General features: G+C 32.1%; 1 protein-coding gene across 2 annotated transcripts in view; it reads left to right on the top strand.

The window, feature by feature from the left end:
- Nucleotides 1-27,792, top strand: part of nAChRalpha4 (nicotinic acetylcholine receptor alpha4) — a 297,477-nt gene that overhangs the window by 201,602 nt on the left and 68,083 nt on the right. For both annotated transcript variants that reach the window (XM_033478915.2, XM_033478916.2), the window contains exon 6: nucleotides 25,575-25,690. In XM_033478915.2, coding sequence (XP_033334806.1) covers nucleotides 25,575-25,690 — 116 coding nt within the window. The remainder of the gene's footprint in view (nucleotides 1-25,574; nucleotides 25,691-27,792) is intronic.

The following is a 27,792-nucleotide window of genomic DNA, read 5'->3' on the forward strand; positions in this document are numbered from 1 at the left end:
GTAGTAGAGGGGCGATCGCCTCTCCGGCTCTCCAAGTAAACGCCAACTAACCAAAGTTTCGTATTCCATAATTCTGAAACGTCCTCTGGTGTTGCGGTTATCTCCCGCTTCCTTATTTGCGGATCTCAAACCTGATTTCGAGCTATTCGGCATTCAGGATCTTTCAGTTTCCTCGCTCGCTGGAAATGGCTTCTCATAGAAATCTTCATTACGATGTACAGTAACCCTTTTTTCCGAAAACCTGACCAAGATACAGATTTTCGAAGTTTAAAGCAGACTTATTCAGTTCTTTCATTTTTTTATTTCGCTTATTTTTTAATAAAAATAATTAATATGTCTTATTCGATAAATATAGAGTCAATTAAGCCCGAAAACATAACAAACAAACAACAATTGGTTATCCCACAGTAAACGGCTCCACTATCCTACAGCTTTATACTTTTGTCCGGACAATGTCGGCGCATTTTTAGTTTTCTTTCTGAAATTTTCTTGCTATAGAATATAAGGGCTTCAGATTTTATTTACTCACTCTAGAGATTGTATGCGATTATACGCCGTATAAAGCGAACGTTTTCTACACTTAATCATCAGATATCGATTAGTAAGTCATTGTTTACTTTTTTGGGGATTGTACATTTATTGGCTGACGTGAAAAAGAAGTTTTCTAAATATTGCAACTGGTCGAAATCGCGGGAAAAATATTAAAGCTTGTTTTTTGTCTCTGGTTATCCGGAATTTAAAAATACATTTTGTTTTGCATCAGTTATACGAAAAATTCTGTAGAAATCGGATAACATTGCTGCGAGCTGCAGATGATGGAACACGATGAAAATCGTTGTTTACCACGACTTTCGACATGCGACTGTAATAAATCTAACGACGCTTCGCGTTTGTTTGTACATCAACCGATTTCAATGAAATTTTCAGTGCGTGTATACAGGGCGTTTCATAATTCGTGGTACCTATTAGGTTAGGTAGATTCTATTAATTTTTTTATTTCCATTTGTTTTATTTTGTTTATGATAAAGATCTGGTTGCACTGCGTAACTCAATTTTAAGTTTACACTGATTAGTTTCTGAACTGTCCATAATATAATAAATTAGATATATTATAGATAGATTTATAATAAAATATAAATTAGAAAGATGATGATATAAATCACTGAAGTAACTGAAATAACTGGCATTCAAAACTGGCAAGCTTTTGGCAGGAAAATAACAACAGTCGACCAACGAGGTGATTCGCAGACAAACAAACTGTTCGATAAAAGTTACAGAGGTGAATCGAAATAAGAATTGCGAATCTAAATGAAACGGAAACCACTTGTCCTCTGACAAAGGTACTTTTCCCTAGTTCCGATTATGTATACAATAGCGAATGACAGTGCCTACTGGAAGAATAAAGCGGGTTTATTAATTCACTCGGAAGAAAAATGGTGGAATATCGACCAAGTAGAATTACCAAGGCAAATAACGTAACACGGATTATACATACATACATAATGAAGCTAAGGGTCCGAAGCTCACAGTCTACGAGCGAGCGAGCTTTTCCTACCAGAATTCCCTACAACCTCAGTTCTATACGCCACCCCACCAGGTGCTTACGATCTAATCTGATTCGTGCACGTGGACTTGCGCGCTATGGGTCGCTGACCTATACAATTAGAAGACCTATACTAACATTTTGACCATGGGATTTTTATTAGTTGCCTGCTAATTCCAAGAACCTTCGCTTTTATTTACAATCGTGCACGCAACCTTGATACCCTGAAACAGTGTTTCACAACCTGTTTGACTTCGCGATGCGCTTTATAACTAGTTAAAATGGGTAAAAAAAAGTATTCATACAGTTTTAAAATGATGTGTAACTTTTTTAAAACTGGACTAACTGACTTGAATTTTTTGGACATGTTAGAGGGACTAATTTAATGTACAATAACTAAAATACTTATTTTTAATTATTTTACATGGAACGACAAAAAAAAATAAAAGTTCATATTTAAAAATATATTTATTTGAGTTTATAATGAAAATAAAACAAAGGATAATTTATCCATTTTTTTGTTTAAAGATATAATTTATAGAACTGTAATGTAAGTAAATTCAATCGCTAGGAGGTCTATTTAAAATTGAAATTGATTGGTAGAATTTAATGTAGGATCTCGAGCTGTCTGTATCAGCTTAAACTAAAATATCCATGCTCTAACTGTCACTTGAATCTAATTGTTAAATTTTATATTAATAGTTGATTCCGTTCGTTGAATCCTGGCAGCTAATTTGTATTTAATCAAGAAATAGATTTCGAAGAAGTTTGAATTTCTATAATTATTAAAATTAATGATTGAATTTATTTGCTTTATGTCAATGAGAATAGTTAAGTTTGACGATTAAATTTTCTGAGAAGTTTAGAATTTAATTAATACAATGAAAAATTGTTTATCGAAATTGTATATCTTTTATATATTAATATTTTATAAATATTATTATTATTATTTAAATGCTGAAGCTTATGTTGATGTTCGCATAAAGTTTAAAATGGTGAAGTCGCATTCACCAGTAAATGGCGAAGCCCCATTTACCACTGTCACACCCATTATTCGTTCTATGTAATTTGTCAGAAGCCTATTCCAGGGATAAGAAACTGTTGACTAATGACGCGAAGTCAGTAAATTCGCCTTCTTTTTCATTCCTTGCGACTAGATCAGTGAAAAAATTAGATTGGTATGCACTAAGATTGTTACACATGTGTGAAAGAAATTATTTACTTTGCTCTTCTTATTTTAAGCATAGAAAAATTTAACAAACAAAAATTTTATTATTTTATGCTACTTATATATCTCGTAAAACATTAGTTATAAAACTTATACTTACAAATATAATTAAAATGAGAAGTAGATTGGAAATAAAAGGTATTAAAATTTATATTATAATATGGAGGGAATTTGCCATTAGTTTATTGATAGTTCTGCACAAAATGATGTACAAAAGACGAATATTGTGCATGACAGTTCGTATCGATAAAGAGCTCTACATAAGAAAACGCTTCTATCTTATTGATATTAATCAAATATTTACAATAGTAACGTGAGAAATGTATTCGGCGTCATAGAAATTTAATTGAATGATACACTGCACCAATACAACACGAATTGTTATTTAAAGAAATTATCGTTTACTTAAAGAAATTATTAAATATTTATTCAGCTAACGTTTACTATGAGTTTATAGTTACAATAGAAATAATCCAATTTTCGTGTTATTTCTCCAATAATATACAACCACGAAAAGGAGAAACTATTAATATTGAACAATGATACGTTTAAAATACGTTCGAATAACAATCAATAAGAAATATTGAATGAATGCTTATTTTATTGAATAGGGATAATTCAACGTACTCGTGGAAAACGTACTCTCGCAGACGTTCTTTTCTGCTCAACAGTATCTGTAACTGTAAATTGTGATCAAAAGCGTAAAATCCATTTACGAGGAGAATTCTGGAAAAGTCGTTATCGGTTTTCCCTCCGTAGCCTGTTCCTATCAGTTTTATTCTTAGTTTCAACGTCGAACGACAAATTGCATTCGATGGGTCGATCGAGTTTGCAAAATTGTGTATTCCGCAAGGAAGAATAACATGGAGAAGATGTTTATGTTATTAGCACCGCAATCTTGGAAATTTATCGTCACTTGAAGCTCGGTATCTAAACAACCTTCATTAATAACGTAATATTTCGTTTTCGATAAAAACATTTTTCATGTTTTTTATGCGCTATTGATTTATTTTATTCATTTTGTCTTATATGTACAATAAAATCGTACCAATTTCTTTTATTTGTATTCACCTCGTTTGAATTTATTTGCATTGGTTTGCAGGTCGTATTATTTGATTCTATTTCCTTTTATCGCTTTCCTCCGACAGAACATCAAAAATCACGAATAGCAGAATCTTAGACGTCTCAATTTTTGTATTCCTCCATTTTTAGAGATCGATCGACAAGCGACCTGTTTGATCATCTACACTTTGTTCGTCGAGACTTCAAAGTGATCCGAGGCACAAAGTGTCTGTATGTCAACTACCAAATACATCATAAACATTTCTCTACCTTTGGTAATATTTTTATCACACTTTCCCCCCTTAAATTCGACAGGTTTCCTGGACGAAAATAAATCGAAGGGTGATAATATTTATGCAGTTTTAATACTTCGACTGCCAACAACCTCAAAAATATCATACAATTACAGTGTCGTCTTTAATCGAATTAATATTGAAAAGTTAAGCTGTACGACATCAATTACTTTTTCGATACTTTCGCGTTTTCCAGATCCCAATGAAATTAAGAGGATGTAATAGATTAGCGAGAGAATGAATTTAATTGATCACTTATTTGTGACCTCATCGGTTAATATTTCAATACCATGCAAATATTTCCGCGAAATAGTAGGAGATTACTGAAACGCTAAATTGATTTGGTAATTGTATCATAAATTGCCGAATGGATAACAATAATTTCTCGTAATCGGAGTATTTATTTAAAGAACGAAAATTCGAAGATTAAAATATACAGTTAAAGGCAGACTCGTTACTTTTGCACAGCAATTAATTATTGAATTTCAATACAGGGTGTCCATGTAACTCATTCAGTCATTCGAGGCCTCATTTTCGAGACAGCTTAGGTTGAAAAAGTAATACTATTGAATAGGAATCAAGTGGCATGTCTGGCCATTACATTCCAATTCTACTTTTCGTAACACTACAAGCAATACGTTTTCTCGGAAACAAAGCCTTAAATGAAAAAATGTTATTCTTAATGTTATTACAAATGTTATCTTTCTCTTCGACTTATTTTTTAACGTAGAATCATTCTCTATCCGGTTGTACCACCAGTTGCATAACACTATAGTAAAAGCTATTCAATAAATTGTGATATGTGTCTTTTACAGACCTTAGCACTTTGTTGATGAAAATTTCATATAAACATTACAGTTCGAATGTAGATAACTGCTAATTATCATAATAATTATATGTGACTAATTACGTCTTAATATTATTTTTTAAAATACTTCAAATAATACATAAATGAATAAAAAATAAAAATCATTTCAAAACTGTATCATCGATTACTTTCAACGACATAATTTAATTGTACTACGTTTCACTACTGAAGAATCATAATTTTGAATGACTTAACGATAACGAAATTTTAAGCAGGCATTATTAATGAACTCAACATTTGAAAGTAACATTCGTATTTTCTTCAATTAATCGAGTCACTGCTTAATTTCATGAAGAACGATAGAATGGGAAGCGAACTACGCTATTGACCTTGTGTACGTCGTACACGCACTTTTGCCTTGCAATATCGCCGTCGTCAACTTTATCATATTAAGCAAGTTTGCAAAGTTTCTATTTATGTATGAAAAACAGGACATGCATCGTCGCACGAAGAGGAAGTAACCTGTCGGAAATAGCACTGGCAGAGGCTGCAGATCGAGATAAATCGAGCTAATGAATTCCACGTCGAAATAGCATTGTCCGATCGGACAGAACTATCGACCGACCTACTTACTTTTACTCTTTGTTGTGGAAGATTCAGAAATGTTCAGTGTCTAATAATAATAATCAAATTTAATACTGAAAGAGTAGAATAAACTTCTGCCGGCTGCTAAGTGTATTAGACGAAAATCAATTCGCATGGGAAATTAAAAATGTATGCAGAGAACACTAAAGTCCGTCATAGTTAATCTGTCGAGATAGTATGTAAATTCAACTTCGAAATTTGTAAATACTAGCGTGTAAGCAAGAAAATATACTCTGTTATTCATTCATTTCTATAATTTTTAATCTAATTTTCATAATGTGTATAAATGTAAATATATGTATAAACGTGACTGGAATATCTATTTTACATAATTTGAAACAGTAGATCGTTAATAATAACGTAGCCAAACAATTTTAAATATTTCTTTGTCCTTCACTGGTACTTACAACTAGTAAAAACAGTAAAAATAACAATCACTGAAGAAAACTTCGAATTCGATTTCCTGCAGACTTTTAAAAATATTCATATCACTTTTCCAATTTATTTTCCTTGGAGAAATCACCTCATACCGGAACCTACCGTCGTTGCGATCACACTCTGTCGAATAGAAAAGTATTGGTTGTAAAATTCTGTCAGCTGGAACTCTTATCGTGTTCCTGCAGGATTCCTTTCGCTATATTTCTTCAATTTCTGTTTCTCACAGCTTTCACTTTTTCATACTCCTATTTCACAGTCATTTATCTTCCGGAGCATAGTCAAGCTTTCGTTCAAGTTTTCTCAGGCATTTTCTTAAATTTCTCATGCACTGCCATTGGCAGAAAGTGTTCCATCAAAATCATGAAAGTTGATGGAATTATTTATGCATGCGGTAAAACCGGAGATAATGTAAAGCGTATCTATCGACGATATCATAAATTATCCTATGACAAATAACTACTTATTATTATGAGAAAATTATAGATAGTTGTCAAGCAGTTTAATACAGTATTAAAACAATATTATAAATCTTCGTAAATCAATTCTAAATATAGTACCTTACTTTTTTATGTGAGAAAATTATAGTAAACCTTTAAGCAGTTTAATACAGTATTAAAAAAATTAATATTATGATCGAAGGAAATTTCGCCAAAAGCAAAACCTGTACAAAAAAGTGACTACATACTGTAAAAATTGCTACGATCAGGCCCATTTCTGTCTGAACTGTTTGATTTTGTAAAATATCATGTCACAATAAAAATTGCTAGCTGTTACATAGTTAACTTTTTATTGCACAATATTCTCTATACTTATTTACTTTGTCCAAACGGTACATAGTTCAGTTTCTGTAATATGTCTAGGAAGTCGATTATATGTTATTCTTTTTCTGTGATTTACAGGAGTTTTATGAATACAATAGTATATTCTTTGTTTTGGGAGAAGCATCATTTCTTTATTCTTTTCATCTTCGTTTGCAATGTGTTTCTTAAGTGTTTTGACAAGCTCGAGACAAGAACACGTCAAACCTTACACCAAAAATATCAAAAACTAGTTACCGCATTTTACAGGTCTTAAGAAGTTTTAATTCGGCTGTGAAAGTTACAGATAAAATTTCACTTAAAAAATTCAATATAAGGGCATAGTAATTGTCGCACTTATTCTATACGTGTAATCGCCGCAGAAATTCAGTTTGCCCGATCGAATACCTTTCACCAGTAATACTGGACGTGCTTTTCTCGCCATTCTGTTTCCTGTTTTCTAGTTTTCTTTCCCAAGGCTTCGCTCGTCTAGTTAACCATTGCACACATTTGCGGATCAGGCCCTCATGAACCCTCGCGCGCGCACTTCTAGATTTATTGCTTCGCCACTTTCCCCGAGTTTTGCCGCGTACTCCACCACTTCTTCGTTTGCTACCTATCCTTCTCATTTTTCATTTCAGTCTTTCATCTTTTTCCCCTTTTGAAACTCACACAGACCCTTGCGACAGTTCAGTCATCAGCAGTCGGTCTAAAAATCTCCGAGGTATTCTGTAATCCGAGCGCGATTCCCATATATTATACGGGGTGTCCACGTTAAATATTACTTTTATTGCATGCTGTCGACGGAACGTTTCCGGAAATTTTTCCCTCTTTCATTCCAACGAAATAATATGGCAGAACGTTCTGCAGGAATTGCATGATCACCGTCCGTTTTTCTTCTCAACATGTTATTCATGGTTTATAATTTTTCAGTTTTCTATTTATTTTTAGGAATTTCTTAAAGGCAACAGCAATTTCTATCGTGTTCTGGCGGGTCATCTCCCGTGAAATAATCTGGTAATTTCGTTTGGGATTATCATGTAAAAAAAGATTTTACAGATTTCTCCTAGTATAGCACAATAATTAAAAATTCTATTCATTGGCTTCCGGTGGATAACGTGTCAAGACGTGTTTCTACTTTAGTTTATTAATCGAGGAATTAAATTAATAACTTTTTTATTTTAAAAGATCATAAACAATATTAGCTTTACGTTAATCATAGGGCGAATAGTTCATTAACGCATGTTTATTTACCTTTTGTTACAGTTTTGTATTCGTTCATAGTCAAACAATTATTCCGCGTAAAATTGAATAATTCCAGTTAAAGTCTAAAAACAAAGTCTCAGAAGTTTGCAAAGTGATCGGCATTTTACGCTAAATAATGTAACTATTACATTAACAGAGTTCCAAAATAGCGGAGAAAGGATAAACGTGTAACATGTTCATCTTTTTCACAAAAAGAACGTGACGATGGTACTTATATTATTGAACATTCAATAGTGAAAATATTTTTTTATATAAAACATTTGTCATTCTATTTTCTTTACTCTAAAAATTGCTGTGAATTTCTGGATAGTCAGAAATTACATTTTAAGGCCAATAGTTTTGTATGTAAGAAGATATGTATATTGAATGAATATTATGCAAATCAGATGATTGCTACTACGTACTATCAACGAAGATAATTTGTTAAACGTACTTGATTCATAATTCGCAGACATCCATATTAACCCATAATAATATAAACCCATGAAATTGTACACATCGCTTTTAAAACTATGCATGTTATGAATAAACTGGAAGTAAACTACTTAAACAAAGATTAAAACATGGAATCACATAGAATTTCTTCATCCAGTACATAAAAAGCGATATTAATATACTATCGTGATTTCCAACTGTAAAAATATACATTAAAACCTTTGTACTGACGTTGCTATCTGCTAATAAAGTTCATTGAGATACGCGGACGGTAAATACGATCAGCCGAGTTGAAGGTTTTTTCATTAATTTAATCCGTCTCACTGACTCTAGATTACCACGTTAAGCCAAATGTCAGACTGAATGGACACATTAATGCACGATCAGATGTAACGCGCATCTATCACTTTAAACGTCAAATTACTTTCGCTCATTTGCGCGATGACTATCCTGGCTGCGTATGTGGACATTATATACATACGTATGAACGTACACATCCCTGCGTGCGATGCTCACAACTACGTTTTAATCTTTTGAACTCGAAACCACTTTAACTGTGAATCTAAAATAATTTTTCTGACTTACAGTACTTCCATTTCATATGACAAAGTGCATTTTATGCATATGAAATTGAATCTCGCGGTTCATACAACAGTTACACTTTTAACAATTTTTTAAAATCTAAACTTTGATGATATAAAAATTACCTTGGAACGTAATATAGCAATTTTAGTGGTGTCTCAGAGCCACCACTCAAGTGTGAAGGGTTAATACATAAGAGAAATTATGTTCATCAAAGTTAGCAGTTCTCGCATTAATATTACTTTTCGATGTAAGATATTTCTTCGCTATTCACTTTTTTAAATTAAACTTATTATTTCTCAAAGAATTGAATAATTTCCACGAGTTTTGTAAATTATCTTCATACAAATTGCGTGACACACTATTACGTGTAAAGGAACAGCTTCGATTTTGAAAGTTCTTTTATAAATTATATGTATATATATAAGATTCAAAATAAAAGATTCGACGAAATATGGAAGACACTTCCAAGTCAGTGTTCCTACCAGTCAGATTCGGCGAATAGAGTACCGTGAACGTCATGCTAAGAAAGTCACACTGCCGTAGAGCCCATACTCTCGTGGTAGGGTAATGTGTGAGTGAGGCGCTGTCATGAATGTGGTTGTCGTGTGAGCCCTACTCAACCAGATATCCTCCCACACCTATTGTAAACCTAACTCATACATTACCACTGTCTCCGCGCATTTATGGTTTTGGCTCTTCACGTAGCCCACGAGTCTCAAATGCAGCTCCTATTCGCTGAGGCTGCGCTTTGCTATACCTGAAATACTGCATTGAAAAATATTCCTAATATACAGGGTGTCCCGGTACTACTCCCAAAATGGCTTACATAAGTATAATATTATTGCTTGAAAAGCCAAGTTGATGGCAAACAAAAAAGAATATTAACAAATACATATATTAACAAGCAAGTTCTAAGTTTTTGACTGACTATACGTATAAGCTCAAACCTGCTTTTATGCGGTGAATAAAAACAGTAGACATAAAGGAAAGACATAGAAAAAGTCTTAGATACAAACCTAACTAAAAACCTCACGATGCAGTTAGAAATTATTTATTTTATTTACATATACGCGTACATAGAAAATATTCGAAATGTACACATAATTGAACGTTTCATATTTATGTATTTGAATGGAAAATTTGTTCATACGCTGCATGAAAAGAAATGGCACAAAAAAAGGTTTGAATGTACGTATACTTCAAATGATACTATTTGAGTAGAATTGCTGAAGCAATTGGAAGCAAAAGATCTGCCAAAAGAGGACAAGAACAAACTGAACCGGAAGTCGAGAACAATGGTAGAATGTCACAATATACTGTGTACGAATCCCTTGAAATGAAAACAAAAATTAGACTGCTCTGAAAGAAGAGGTCTCCTTAGAACATTATTCTGTTATCGTTCTCGCAGCGGCGAATGCAGTAGAAGCAAAAGCGTATCTAAAAATAGAAGCGGCGTCGGTGAATTCGATTCAATGCAGACGGAAGATTATTCGCGAAAAGAAATATGACACCGTCAAAGCTCTTGAGACTAACCTATATAGAAACAGAAATTACAATGGAGGATACCCTTACCAGTGAAAACGCGGCAGTATAGATGCGTGCGATATGGTAGCACTCGAACAAAACGAGAAGTTGGAATAGTAGGGGATAGATTTTCTTTGGTATTCCTGTTACTGCAGTAAGGCTCGAATCCGCTTCATTGTTGTTGATCTTGCCTGCTAGGCTTTGGACGACTGCAGAGCAAATGAACGTTGTCATTGCCTATGTACATACATTTCTTCAAGAGGAGGTTCATAGGGAAACGACTGAATTATTAAGCGAGTATTGCAATGCGTTGCTGGCGCTCCGAAATTTCCGAACAGTTGTTAATTCCTCCGCGACGTGATGCAGCTTTCGCGACAATTTGATTTTGTAAGAATAAGTGAGGAGCCTCGAGTAAACAGTTCAAATAAGAATGATTCTCGACAACTTTTTTGTACCGTAGAACGTTGTTGAAAGTTTCCATACCAATTTTTTGGCACTTCAAGACACAATAAAATTGTAATTAATAAATAATTGATTTAAATAACAGATCTTGTTCTCCGTGAACCTCTCGGTCGACGGTGTTGATCGGCGTGCAGTCTAGCATTTTTTTCTTCGATCTAAAACAAAAAATAAAACAGACCCTTTTCATAATAGTAGTACATGTCGTACGAACCTAAATACTGTTCTAAAAAATGCAAGAAGAGAATGATGATACGTGACTCTGAAAACAAAGGAGTGTTTCTCGCAGCAAATTATTCTATCTATTTATTCGAATAATTCTTCATTTTTTATTCGAATAAATTATTCAAATGGAGATTGTAAAATGATTCGAACAATAATTCCAATAATTGTTGACCGTTCTATTTCGCGTAATTTTTTAAGCACACATATATGTGTTTTAAATACGAATCGTGGAATATACGATGACTTCCTTTGCATTCATTGTGCATCAATGATCAATCCACGTAAAAGCAACACACTTTCCGATGCAGCAGTCGAAAAAGATGTTAATTGTAAAAATTAACATGGACGAAATTAATCAGCAAACTATGAAAAAACATTGTGTTCTATAACCTTTATTCAAAAATCGATTATTTCCCGAATTAATTCCTGTACAAATAAGTTTAATTCTCTCGAATAATAAATAACTTCTTATTCAAAGGAATTTTAATTAAAAACAGTTTTCTACTCAAAGTTTCGATAGACGAAGAGTCTTGCAAACGCGCGAAATCCGCAGCCGACCGATTACTTATTCTTCATCAAATTTGTCGAACATTATCCAGAATGAATTATTCTCCCGGTGGGATGTATATGTGTGTGCATGCGGCACCGGTAGAATCTGTCCTGGTTTCGTTGCCAGAACACGGTATCGGAAACCGCGAAAGTTGGCGGACTTTCGCGAACGGTGCAAGATTCATCGCGGTGTGAATTTTGCTTTCGTAAGTCAAACCGAAATTAATCGTCGCTCCTTTCTGCCAGGAACCGCAAATGCACGTTCCGTTAACGTGTACCTAATAAGCCTCTGGAGACCACTCAACAGGTACATCGTTTCACGAGCCAGCCGCATCAGAGGCTTGCTTTTGGTAAATCAGCTGAATGACGACGTCTTGCGCGTCTAAATACACTCTACCCTCGACGCTTCGTATTTAACGGTTATGAAATCCTCGTTAATTATGTCGACACCTGTCTAAGTCTCCACACATTATTTAACACGCAGCGCAAATCACTCGAAATTATTATTTCGAATAATAAATTATTTTATACTTCAATTTAATATATTTTCATCTGTGTTTAACTTTATAGACTTCTTTGGTCGTTACTTTATTTCATTTCTTTGGTCGTTACCATCGTGGTTACGTCATATTTGATCTATATTTATACATTTAAATAATATATTTAATTAACGACACTAGTTTAGGTTTGTTGATATTTCTTGTTATACATGATTTAAAAAAAAATGGGTATACGTGTTAGATCGATTTGGATGTTTAAACAATAGTGATCGTGGTTAATTGTTTACAATTTTTAATACTAAGAAGTTTGACAGAATTTAGAAACTTTGATATTATATTTGAAACTCGATGAAGGCATTCACAGTGCCGACCATTTAAAATGATTATTTTGACTAATTTCAGTCTTTTTCAATATATAGGATTAAAATTACATTATATAATATTTCTTTGTATAATGTAACTATATTATACTATATGATACAACTGCATACATCGAATAAGTTAAAAATTTTTATAGCTTGAAATTCCAAGAAATTTTAATTGCTGAATGGTATATTTGAAACGCGACAGAAACATTAACCATGCAAACGATTCTTAAATTTATTATTATTGAATGGTATTTTTCATTTTTTAATCATAGAGAACTGGAAAAATATGCAAAAATTAGTTATGTTGATAGTTAGATTGGTTGAAAGAAAGAAAAGAATATTCATATGAGTTTCAACAAAATTTGGTTTATGGTGCTAAACAATTAATGGTAAAATCGTTGCGGATCACATGCGGTTTCGTTGGCATTGCACTCTTGATCAATATCTCTGATACCTCTAACAATATGGTTTAGAGAGGAACCACTATACATCATGCATTTTGGTTCAAAATATGGATTAGAGAGTCACCGCTGTGATAGCGAACAGTAGCTAAAAGTTCGAAAAGAGAAATGCATGCTAAAAGCTGTGAAAAAGTCGAAGCATAACGCTCAAAGGAGAGGCACGTAGTAAAGCCACGGTCCTTTGTTTTTGGAATACATGTGTGCGTACATGGAGCCAAATGTTCTGCTATCTGAACAGTCAGCGTGGTTGAATCGTTGAAACGTGAATGATTTGGACGGATTGATGGTAAAAGGACTAATCATTGCGGATGAACCCATTATTGCAGAATTTTCTTATATTGAAATTAAAATGGGTAGAAATAAATTTCTTGTCATGGAGAAATTTATATGTATTGTGCACGAGAATGGACAACTTTGGAAGAGGAAGTACGATTGTTCGAGCATTGCGGCTCGTTTTTGTAGTTACCGATTATCAACAACTATTAAAATGAGCCGCAAGACTCGAATAATCGTATCTCCTCTTTCCCAAATTGTTCATTTTTGTGTACAATGTGAGCGTCAATTAGGGAGAACTTACTGTATTGTTCAATCATTTTCATATTTTTCGTACATTAATATTGGAAATCTTAATAATGATATTAAATCTTCATAAAACTGTATACAATAGAAGTAATAACAGTCACATTCGCATAGGCAATAATTTTATTAATTAACTTTTGCAAAATCTACGTATGTACAAATACATTTTATTATTAACAAGAATTTCATCCGATATCTCATTATTTTTTTAATTGAACTGTACAATACACATTCGTTTAAATTTTGATTTATTGTGGAAAAAAAAGAAATACAATTTCAAAACTTCTCGTGAACGCACCCCCCTGGGACATTCTTTCCATACTCGGGACATGTTTTCATTTGTATTCCCGTTGCGTTCCTATCTAGATCAATGTCAAAAAGCATGATGCGCCGGAAAATCTCATTAATGCTCCCTATTTCTCAGGCAACAAGAATAGCTGACATTATTCGAACATAATCACATTTTTGTCCAAATACATGACCAGAAATGAAAATAACTTTATTAAGCTTAACGTCACAAAAAATAAAAATCAAGCGACAGTCTATAAAATAAATTAACCGAATGAATGTGATTCTTAGTATCTTTTTGTTAATGTGCACTTTTTGTTAACAAGCTTAAAGCTCGCTTAACAAGCGAGCCAAAACATGCAATAGAATAATAGATTTTGTATACATGTATATATTTATATTGTTGGTCACAATCTGTGCAACTGAATAAGTAACATTCATGTAGTTATCACTTTGTTAGTTGTTATTAATGTTCATATGAACTTTTAATAGTATTCAATTGATATTAATAACTATTATTGATATAATATTTGAACGTTGGCGACAAAAATAAAATATTTTGAATTACTGTTTATGTGTTTTAAAAATATTAAAAATGTCGACAAAGAAAGTATATATATTTTCTGGCAAAAAAAACACGGCCATTACGGATTGTATGCATTCATGTCGAAGATTGAAATATGGAGAAGCTTATTAATGTTAGTGGAAAAAGAAATACACTTTCATTTAACGCCTGTATCTTGGAATTCATGTAAACAATTCTAATTTTGCATAAACATGCGCAGTCTAGTTATTGATGATGAGTAGACAGGTTTTATGCATTTATGACAAGATTGCCTACTAACAATTTCAGATAGTGAGAAGATTAAAAGAATTTAAGTATGTCAATGTATTATTTCTAATTCATTAAAATAGTTAGATGTGAAGAATACTTTTTATTTTGTTTCTCTTTCTTGCAATTGATGCGCACCATTCTTGACACCATTTCAATCTTGATGTGCACCATTTCATACTCGGAAAAAGTATGTTCAAACATTGTTCGAATATTTGAGTGTAAGGAATTAACCGGAAAATATTCGGTTAATTCCTTATTTCGAGGGTCTGCATAAACTTTTTTTAATACGTAACATTGGTTGACGATGTCTGGAATAGTTTAGCAGAAGTTCAACTTAACGAATCAATAAAAAGTAAAAGAATCTGATATGTCGGCATTCTTAACTTAACGAACGTTCAATTTGAACGAATCAATTGTTCATAGAGGTAGTTCACAATGGCAGCAAATATCCCGGTATTTAAACAGTCGTCGGTGGTGGGTGGCAGTATTGTCGTGCAAACACAAACGTTTAAACGTCCCGATATCATGTTCGAGACTGTCGGTTTATTATTGGCACACGATTCTGCGTAATCTTGGACTGTTTGACATCGAAGGGAACAACAACGCGTTGTCAGCCTGGAACAAGGTAGAATCGAACATTTGCGAGATCATACAACTTACATCACGCGTTTCGGTTATCGATAACCATGCTCGGATCGTGCCTCGCAAAATTCAATACTTTTTACGACGATTAATGAATTTACGAATCTACTGAATCGTTATGAATAACAGAAGCTGATTATAGGTCTTCTGTACGTACAAAATTAATTAATAAGTGTAAGTCGACGATGACTTCGAATCATCATACGATTAAAATGTATTAAACTAAAGAACAGAACGTTGAATAGAAAATGTTAAATTAAGAAATAGAACATTAAATAAAAGTTTTGTACCTAAAAAATAGGACGTTAAATAACAATTTTTTAATGAAGAAATAGGACGTTAAATAACAATTTTTTAATGAAAAAATAGAACGTTAAATAACAACTTTTTACTTAAATAATAGATCGTTCAATGCAAAATGTCAAATTATAGAAGAAATGCTCTTAATACATGTCATGCGGAACTTTATGAAAAATAAAAATTGTTTGTATCATTTGCAACAAACACACAGGAGTTGGTATTATATTATATATTATATATTTCAGTCATAGGTGCATAAAAACCGCAGTTTAATCGTGAGAATTAATTTTAGAATATTCACGGCAATATAAAGATTCAATTTTATAATAAACGAACATTTTCTTAAGCTACCGTATCTAACTCAATTTTTTGTTAGTACTTAGAATCTTTGGATTCAATCAACTTGAATTCAAAACAAGTATCGTTTTAACGAAATAAAGTGTTAATATTTTATACTCTAAATTATTTAGTTCCGATACTAAAATTTGTAGAAAATAATCAACTAATTTTGCAACATAATTTATTCAACATTGTACGTGAGAATATAAGTTATTTGGATAAAGAATAATTCTTTATAGAAAGGAGAGAACAATATTATCAATATTTTCAGAAAAACTCATTCTAAATAAACAGTAATTTAATAAAATCAGTATCGATTCTCTTATTTACTACTATCGGGAATAATAAATGTTTAACATAAGAATTGCAGCAGTGATATTCTATCTTTTCAATGCAGAAATCAATATATGCTTCTGTTCATCCATAACAAGACTACTATACTCTAATGGAAAAATAAATGGAATACTTCTACGCAATATGAATTTTTATATTCGCTGTACGCTAAGGATGATGCTCCAAAAACATGGACACAATGATTTATGTTTCGTGTGGGTTACGAGGGTTCTCCGTGGTGGTTAGCTACATCAATCACTCATGCTTGCAAAATAGTTTCCACCGCTTCCTTTATTTCGAATCATCTTTATTTCTCAGCAATGCATTTCCATATTGTGATTCTCATTCCCTGCAATTTTATGTCATGGAATGAAAAAAAAACAAAATCGAAACATACATACGTACATATGTATACGAATGCTTAACAACGTTCCCGTTATTTTCCAAACGAAATGCTTTCGTCCATTCGATCTCGTCTAGTTTTTACGTATTATATAAAGTTTTAATCTCCGTTGAAAAATCTGTACAATTTCATCCGTTAGGTCACAGAGCAAAAAATAAAACGAAACAGAATTTCATATTGTTAAACGCTTGTGCACGGAATTTAATACAACGTATTAAGAAACAATGATCGTTGCAACACGTTTACATTTCATTGCAAAGGTATACATACATACATATGTATTTTCCTTAAGATTTTTTGTAAATTCACGCAAGCGAATATAAATTGTTAATTTATTATTCTCATGAAATAAATAAAAGTTTATACGGGCAAATCGTGTATTTATACAATAAATATAGAATTACAGAACAGCAATAATTGTCATTCATTTGAAAATATTTTTAAACGATGTTGCTATTTTTAAAATGATATTTCTATTTGTTTATAAGCCTAACAACATTTTCTGACTTACGAATTATTTAATATTTAAATAAACATATAATTGCAACGTTAAAATCGAGTATCTTGAAATTAAACGTAGTATTGAACATTAAACTTTTAAGAATTCTTCGATGTATCTTTGTCCAGTGGAAAATATTCATGTAAGATGATAAAAAGTGCATAAGTGTGTGTATGCTAAGTAATGTATTGGTATTGCACAGGAATTAACAGATATAATTGCAAATAATTCAAGTACATATATGATTAGTTAAATTGCAGATCTTTTTGCATGCATGGCGAATTAATAAAATCCATGTAGAAGAGCATATTAACAGAAATGGATCACATTATTATTCTACATGCACCATAAGATATTTTCTGGTTGGTATAAGAAATCTCTGTCCATCTTCATAATTTTATAAAACAATTCAGAAAAATGAGAATTTGCATAAAGATCTGCATTCTAATGATTAGTGTAGTGAAGAAAATGAATCTCACTACGTACTCATTAAATAAAGTTGTACATTCTACTGTTTTTGAAACACTTTTTTCTAGAAAATGCAACCTTTACGACCTGCTCAATCATTACGATATACCAATGAATTTTACAAAAATATGATAACTGGAATATACATATTTCGCACACAATGGTGCACTGAAAATTGATTTAAAAGTCGGCTTTTCCATGTGCAATAACCTAATAGAAGGAAAATGCGACAATGCTTTGGGAACGTTCGAGCAGCGGGAGAAAACAATCGATGTGATTTCCAAGCACCGAAAAGAACATTTGGCAGAGTTACCAGGCTGCAGGAGTGCTTTTTCCACGGATGAGAGTGCTTTTCGAATCCTATCGTGGAATCTATGAAGAAAGTATATATTCTGAATATTTTTACTGTTCTCTCGCCTCTCCTATTGATTCCACATAAGATCCTGCATTTTATTTTCCACCGTGCATCTGCTTCGCGGAGATTTGAAATCTGAATAGAAAGTCTAAGCTGCCGAATGCTAGATTTAGATAAAATCACTGCTGTTCACATAATAGATGAAAAATGTGAACGATAGGTGCGGAATGTACATTTATCGACGAAACATAAGAAACACGTTACACAGACGCATCTTTTTGAGAGTAATAAACCTTCTTAGCATTGGATTTCATAATTTTCTCCATAATTTCGCAATTTTTTATTTGTATTTCAGTTTTGTACTTTTATATTTTCTTTCTATTTTTATCATGTTTCTTATTTTTTGTATTTGTCCTATGCACTAAATAAAACAATATGTTGTATGCTACACTATAATATGTACTTTTAATTTAATAAGACGTATATTTATTAAATTATCAGATTTTACTCAAATATTAACGACGTGTAAAATTTCTTAATCTTTGTCGGTGAATGTATATATTTTATATTATAACATATTATAACACATTAAGTGCCGAAAATCAACCGCCAAAATTTCCGCAAAATCTAAGCGATTTGATTAATGAGACTGAAACTGGATAGATCAAATTTATCATAATTCATGGTATTTTAATTCTTTTGCATCCTAAACATTTTGGTAAAATTCATTTTGTTCGAATACGTTACAGTAAACATAAATTTTGAAAACTAGTAAATAATTGATGAGACGCATACGTGGCCAACGAGACACTCGATTTGTTAATAAACGTTGTCTAATTCAGTTCCAAAAAGTTGATAAGTAATAATAAATTTTAATAATTATTTAAGTCGTATTTACTGTGTTTTCTGATTTAAGTTTATTCCGTAGTAGATACACAATTTTATCGTCTTTAAAACAATTATTTATTACTTCCGATATTCAACGCATTAGCAATAAAGTTTTAGGAGGGCAATAAATATTGATTCAAAGTAGTAGCATTCAGTTCAAGAGGAGAAACCAGAAAGCATAGATAAAAAAGCAAACATACCGGCACAAATAAAAGAGAGAAAATAAAACCGTACCGTTCAAGGATTAGGTGAACAAGTTATGGTTCAGTAAAAATTGAACGGAACAATGAAGTTTATCGGTGAGGCAGAAACGCATTGAGACGCTATCTAACGGAAAAAAGAGAAACAGAATGTACCGGATCAATGAAGTGGGCAAAGTTCAAGAAAATTCAAAAGGTATTGTGAAGGCGAAACAAATGAGAAGGAGATAGTGATGACAATACGTGGGATATAGACCTGTTATTGGATTGAAAGTTTAGGAAAGACACGAAAAAACAAAAGAAAAATTTCAACGAAATTTTGAAGGAAACGGAAAAGTACAAATATATTTCCACTGTAACAGGAAAACAAAAAAAGAAGGAAGCTTTGTCATACAGCGAAGAAGAAATGAAGCCGAATAACATAGATAAGATAACGGTGCTAGAGGTAAAGGAACAAATATGTAGAGGAAATAAGGAAAGAAAATTTTGCGGAAAGAAAAAATTGAACGGACATTTACACGAAAGACGCAGTTAAGAGGAGAAAAAGAAGGAAACGCACGACAAAAAGTAAAAGGCTGGAAGAATTAAATATATAATAGCTGCGGTCTTGGATAAAATAAGTACATTTCAGATTAAAAACGAAAGAATTAATGAAATAATTAAAAATTGTAAAATGATCGGTGAATTGTTTAAAAAAGCATGGCAATATAATTTCGAAATATATTTAAAGAAAAATGTTTCAATACGTAACAAAAATCGATAATGATATGAAAAACTCGGTAATAACTGAACAGAAAACATTTTAAATGGATAATCCAAGTTCTGTGTATTTTATTGGTGACATGAATGTACAAGATAAAACTAAAACTTTAAACTGGCACTCGATTTTATAAAATCAACGATTGAAGTATGGATTATTAAATCAAATCTGAATTATGAAAATTGAAATCATATTTCTCGACAGTATTTAAGTGAAAATTGAAGAATACCAATGGTTTATTTAAAACCGCTAAAGTGACAAAGGAAGGTCGTGGTATAACAAAAAACGGCAGGAAATGATAAACTGGTAATTGGGGGTGACTTTAATGCGAAAGCTGAAGTGGAGGGTTCTATATCACCAGGGCAAGGGAAACGAGAAAAAAGGCAGGCTGAAGAAAGACAAAAGATAAGATTAAAAGCTCACAAGTATGAATAGTTTTAGACATGCCAGAGGAAAATGGATAGGACATTCTACATGAAAATTAAGCAGAAGATGAAGAAGGCGGGCTGGCGTTCGTTGGAAATAAGAGGAATTCAGTAATTGACTATAACTGTACAGTGTCTCTCAACTAAAGCTTAAAAAAGGAAACTGAAAAATTCACGACAAAAGATGGACTGCATTCAGACCAATTAATCGGGTTAGAGAAATAAATACAGTTCCAAGCTCGGAATGTACCCCTCACAATCAGCGATTCAGGGCACTGGAAAGAGAAAGGTATACAAACGAAGTTAAACATAGATAAACAAAGTTAATTTTAAGGGAACGGAAGTAAAGAGAATGACGAGATACTTATTTCAGAGAATTGGTCCATGAACAAAATCGAAAGAAGTTTGTCCGTGAATAAAACAATAAGAAGAGAACAGTGATCATAAAGAATGTATGTATTGGAGGAAAATGAACGCCATGCAAATACACAGTAAACAATGGCACAAAGAAATGTAATGAAAAGATATAACTCGAAATGCAAAGACAAGGACGAACAATTCTACGTAAAATGAGGAAAGGAAACTAAAAATCAATTAAATACAAGAATATAAAATGATATGTACAACGATACATGTATGTATGTATAATGTAATGATACCTATAGTGATGTTCATAAAAATGATATAAAATGTATATAGTAATATATTTATATATAATAGATGATATATATACACAATTCATAATAATATATTTACATATACATTTATATTTATATATAATAATATATACAATGGAAAGGAAAGGAATGAACAAAAATTATTTTATTTTAAATTATTTTAAAAGAAGAGTTTTTGATTAGAATAACAAGGAAACTATAATATGGGTGGGCAAAGAAATAATCTATGATCTAAATAATTTAAAGAAAAGCTTTATCTTCCACAACAGTTATAATGAATACCGATTCGTCCGCGGATTCTGATTACTCTCCCAATGCCTGTTCTTACCTCGATCCTCCATCGGTCGCATAAAATCAATAACGCATTAATCATGCATTCATTTATGAATTTCAAACGTTCCTGTAGTATGTCATCAGGTACTATTTTATTATGATTGAATCGAGCAATTATCATATCGATCGCATCTCAATTCAGATTTGAACATGTTTAATTGTCATTTAAATCAACATACATGTTATTTCCATTTATTGCATAATTATAAGATTATTAGTGCAACATTATCGAACGTATATTGAACGTATAAAACGGCGTGCCGTATAACCGCTGAAACTAATTGAAGAGTGGCAATTGTGTACGCAAATATAAGTCGAAAATATACAATACAATTGTGTAATAACCATGTCCATCTATTGTTTATCAAGACATGATTGATTATGCGCTAACTGCATATTTGCAAGTTAACGAAAACAAAATTTTGTAAGTGGTATTTATCAAAAGATGAATAACCTTTTGGGAAAAAACGATTCTGTATATCAAGATAAGCTAATAATCGAATGTGACACAAAACAAAATTTTCTTCAAATTTTATTCAATATAATCTTTCTGAAATGTAGCATCCCGTTAATACCGGTGTACGCGTGTTGTATTACCTAAATATTTTTTCAGATGTGAAAATTCATCTTTACGTTAATCTATCGTCTTAATTTTATCAGGAATGTTGATAATGCAATTGATGCCTTTTTAATTTCCAATTTTAATTCGATGCAATAAAATGCCATCATTTTATGAAATTTTTCAGGTTACTGGCGTGAGAAACGAAGTATTAAAAATTCTTGATTTCGATCTATCTGTAATCGGACAAGTCGTATAGAAAATTTTATTCTATGTTTTCGGCTTAGTTTTGTATATACATAGAAGTTTTTCTCGTTATGTAATACGCTTAACGGCAGAATAGCTACGAATCTTTCATGTTTGCTCGAAAACGAATGAAACGCAAATGGCGAGGAGACTTTACGACTTGGCTTTCTGAAATCAATCAACTAGTTTACGGTTGACTGAACAGGATGCGTACCAGCAGAGATTCTATTTTTCCAAACAAATGAGGGTGGGACAATATCGTTTATACTACACGTCACATACACACAGTATTCACAATCACACATAATCACACATATTTATTTGTAACGTCCGGAGTAAACCACAGCGTCATCGTGTGTATTTAATTATTGAACGCTGATAGCCCAGCAGTTGCATCAGAAATTCTAATTGTATATTTGCGCTAGTTGTGCGACGTTCTTGTGTATTATCGTTGCTTCAGAATTATTCTCTGTCGATACTTTTGTATGTATGGAAGTTTTGCTTGTGTGCACTGTTCACGTGCATACAAATATTGTTTCTGAATGTGCAACGTTGAAGAGATTAAACAGTTAGCGAATACCAATACCGTGCAAAAGATTGTTCAGAAGGATTTAGCAATTCATTTTTCACAATCGTTCGATATTATACAAATGTTAATGCGCAGCATTGAACTTTATTTACGATCTGAAATAATGGAAACGAAATGGTATATTCATTGTTTGAAAATGTAGAATTTTGAAGAAAAATTAAATTTACGAATTTTTTCATAAGTGTTAATAATGGATTAATATAACTATTAAAACTAATAACACACTGTTAAATAATTTATAGTATCTGCCACATATTTGTTTAACTTTCAATTGCTTTCAAATTTAAAATAAATTGTATTATATACGCACAATAATTAAATCAGATAGTTATTCTGTCATTTCGATTAGTGTAATGCCAGATTTCATAATTATTTAATATGTACGCTACTGGAATTAGAATTTAATTCGCGTAATGAATATCCAATTTCGGATTACACGTTTAGTTATCGTTGTATGTTGTCAATGACAACTATTATTACTTGTTTAACTATATTGATATATTTTTTCTTCATTATTTCTTCATGGCGTGTTACAAAAGCTTTTTTGTTTCTTAAATTAGTTTCTCTATTTATTAAGCAGACGGAATTAATTATTTGTTCATTAGTTGTCACTTGACTACCATCGTTGATATTCATCTTTTCACTGACAGACCGCGCGCGCGCTTTACTGTCAGGCTGACCATTTAAAAGCTATTGCAAGGAATGAACAATGGCCGCAGTGTTACAGCAGATCTCTCTCAAAGGAACTATTACAATTTCCATCATTTCCACCAAACGACAATGATTTATGTGTTTATGAAATAGAGTATTAATGCTTCGTATTACAAGAATTTGATATTATCCTTTAGTTACAGTTGTAGCTATTAGTTTAATGAGAAATTCATTACGCAATAACATATTATCATAGCATAGAGTATGCAATTCAATTGTAAATAAATCTAAGCTAGTGAATGAAATCATAAATATCTTCAATTTCATCTTCTTAAATGATATTCTTTTAATGAAATTATTGAGATATTACCCAAACGTTCAGTTTCGTTGTAACATAATAATTGCAATTAAATTGATTACATTTCAAATTATTGTAGGTGTAAATTATATATACAATCGAATCACGGATTATATAAAATTGATTTAGTCAAAATCAAAAAGAGTTTTATTTTTGTCGTAATTTTTTCAATTTTCTGATCAACGAAGTCATTTCACTTGATCTCGATAGAGTAGGAACAACAGGCATTTAGTTTTCATAAAAAGGACAGAATGGAGCAGATTTTCGTGTAAGATGAAAAAAGGAAAGAAAAGAAAAAAGGATCATCGCAATTATTTTGCACGGTATTGCGCATCCAAGTTACCGCTTACATTCGAAGCATTCGCTTGAAATCGCTTAGAAAAAGCTCGCGCTAAACAGATTAAATCGAACGCTGAGAAACCATGGTGAAAATTATTCATTGAATCATCATCGAGAATCCTTGGTTTTCACGAGCGTGTCTGTTGAATCGAAAGAGTCAGTTGAATCAAAAAAAAAAAAGAAAAAATGAAAAATATAATAGCAATCACGAAAGCAAGTAAATCAACATTGGGAGCACGTTGACGCAAATTTATTATTATCTTGGCGAGACTTCTCCAATTCATTAGGATATCTGCTTAGCGATTAGTTTGATTTTTTCAGTGTCGAATTTGTTTGTTCGTCATGCTGCACAAATAGTTGAAAGCGAAAGGCATCTAGTTTGACGAGGATATTTTTATCGCTGATATAGTTGACTCTAGATACTTACTTCCGTGGGAAAGAAGAGAGACTCGTTTCTTTCTTCATTTTCATCCGGACTATATTTTTTAGTGTTTTTTGCTCCCGTTGCGCTTGTTGCGAACACTAAGTGCATCACGAGACATGCACTATAAACTTTACGTTTCGGAATTTATTGTTCGTACTTAGCCCGTTATGAGAAACGTGCAGCCGGCAGTTGAAAATTCCAGTGTTTCTTCGTGCGTTTATTTAACGAAGAATATCGCATCTGCTTGGAACGCGGGCGACATGCGAATTTCACAAATAATCAGAGATGATTAATGTGAAAAGAGTTAATCAGAAGTAAGCTAACGTTTCTACAATAATAATAATAATAATAATAATAATACGCATTGCAGTTTAATGATTTCGTGAACATTTACAATCTGAATTGATTTCTAGAAATAATAGAGTTTTACTTACAGTCGCGATCACAATTATCTAGAAAATTCTTCTTACATACGATCTACGTTTTATTTTGCATGTAATTTACTTCTATAAATCCAGTCCCTGCATCGATCGTTATTATATACCTTCATCGTTATTTCTCCATGTTAATTATTTGAGAATAGTAATTGGAAGTTTTAATGAATAAAAAAGTTTTACCCAATCTTTACATCATGTATCGATATTCCGCAGAACTAACGTAAAACTGCAAAGTTATCATTGAGAATCTCTGAACAATTAAGACCTTTGAGTATTGTAATCACATTGGAATACGAAAATCATATATTATTTGGTTCAATGTACCGAGTAATCTATGTGTTCCAATCGAGGCTGCACGTTTGTCTTTCAAAAGTAAATTAAGTGGGCATGAGAATTACTGATTTAGAAACAATATTACTGTAGAACGAGCCTAATTCGAAAGATTTTTATGTTTCGCGTAGGTCGACCTAAGGCACATGGATGAGAAATCCGGAAGTAACGTGGTGGACGTCGGCGTCGACCTCTCCGAGTTCTACATGTCTGTAGAATGGGACATTTTAGAAGTGCCTGCTGTACGGTGAGTACCGTCCTTTCATTTGTCTACCGACAATCAACGAAACCTCCATGTACTCGTACAATTATTTCCATTATCACAATACAATATGTTGAAATCGTTTTGACCCCTTTGCACTCGGATGTCCTCCCTGAGGAAACGTAAGAAATCTGCTGATAATTATGATACTTAAACACTCGAACGTCGCGGCGTTCAGTTCAAAAGCACCTCAAAAGCTGACCAAAATAATTTTATTCGTTTTTTGTGAGAACAAAAGTATTTGAGAATAACATAATGCCATTACTTACTAGAATTGAGAAAACGAAACATACACAAGATAAAAAATTTAAAAATAAAACATGTTTTTTAATATTATTTTTCTTATAATACGAGAAAATGATTGTATCGATCTATTTATGCGCCATTCATGAATATGTGTAGTCAGAGAGCATACGAAGCTCTCGTTTTTGTTTTTATTCATTTTATGCCTTGTACGTTCATATGGTTGTTCGTAATTTACATTTGCATATATACTTCATTACGCATTCTTAATAAAATCCCAATTATTGTATCGATACCGATTTTATGAAACAAAATTCGTTCATTTTGAAAGTATCACAATAATCAGCAGTTTTGTTACATATAATAGTTTCGTTGTTACTTATATATAGAAGATCAACAACAATATCTCGACAATATCCAACACTTTTCATTTGTCCTATCCTGCGATGAGTCACCGGATAGAAGATATCCAATATTTCATGTGAAAGCAATGATTCCACTTGACAGTTCAGCCATCGGAATTCCAAAAGAAATTTCACTGGATCAATAGTCGAGAAATTTAATCTGTTATAGACACCTTTCATGTCATTTGACAGAATTGCGCTCTAAAGACTGCCCTTCCCTGAAAAAGGACAAAGGGGAATTCCGATGTCACATTACCGCCGTTACGTTTTTGTCGTGAAAATAAACGAAGATGATGCTTTCATTCTTATTCTTTTTACTTCGAACAGTTCCTTTGTCTGTCTGATTACTGTTTTTGTTGATGCTCAACACGAATACGTATGTAGCATGTAACGAAGATATTTGAACACAAACACAGTTTTGTCATTGACTTTATTAGACTTCATTGATGCCGTTTATAAAATTTTATAAATAATATACTTTTAATAAAAGATCGTATAAATTAATTTATGCTTGTATAAGATTTGCAAAAACTATCGTATATGTAATGAAATATCAAATGTGGTCGCGAATTACCTCGATGTTAATGCGATTTTAAATACAATAAATGAAAGAAAAGGTTCAATTTTAATGTTATAGAAATATTACATAATGCAATGATTACCTAATAGGTATTAGTGATTCAAAAGTACTAATGCCAATCTGATGGGCATTCTAATATCTTAATCAGTTAATTATGGACATTTCTCAAAGATTTGAAGGAATAATCGTTAAAAATATTGCTAATGTTCAGTAAGAATTTAGAAACTAATAATAATAATAATTAATGTTGAACATACAATACATGTAACAATCCTGTATTTGCTAAACAGGCTATCTGGTTTAAAGCATTAATAAATAAATAATTAATATTAGGGAACGTCGAAGATAACATTGTGGAGTGCAAAGCTATAGTTAGTGTACATAGTTTCGAGAGAACCAATCCTCTGAAAGCAAAATGCTTTAGGGTGGGTAATTCCTTTACCCAAAGCCACAGATAAGAATTTGCTGAGTGAATTCAGACAAGAAATGTGAATGTCTCACGCAGAACAATTTTTCCCGTATTTTTGTCGCAAAGATGCTCGTTATTAATGCATAAATCATTCTGCTCAACTTTGAATGGCATTTTATACTTTATGAATACTTTTTTATACGTAATATATTCATGCGTTGAAGAGTTACAATATGCATCGTTTTCAAATATGCAGTTTCGAAATATTTCCAGTCCTGTGACCACCGTAATTTTGCAAACAATTACATGAAATCGTTTTTAAATATTCTCAAAAAATGAGGCTTTGAAAATTAAAAATTAACGAAAGCAACTTTTTGAAGTTTTAGTACTGTTGTATCTCCTCAAACAATTTCTTGCAATGTTTTACTTAAAAATGTGGAAATCTCGTAAT

This window comes from Megalopta genalis, chromosome 2 (genome assembly GCF_051020955.1).
Source record: "Megalopta genalis isolate 19385.01 chromosome 2, iyMegGena1_principal, whole genome shotgun sequence".
Taxonomy (NCBI): Eukaryota; Metazoa; Arthropoda; class Insecta; order Hymenoptera; family Halictidae; genus Megalopta; species Megalopta genalis.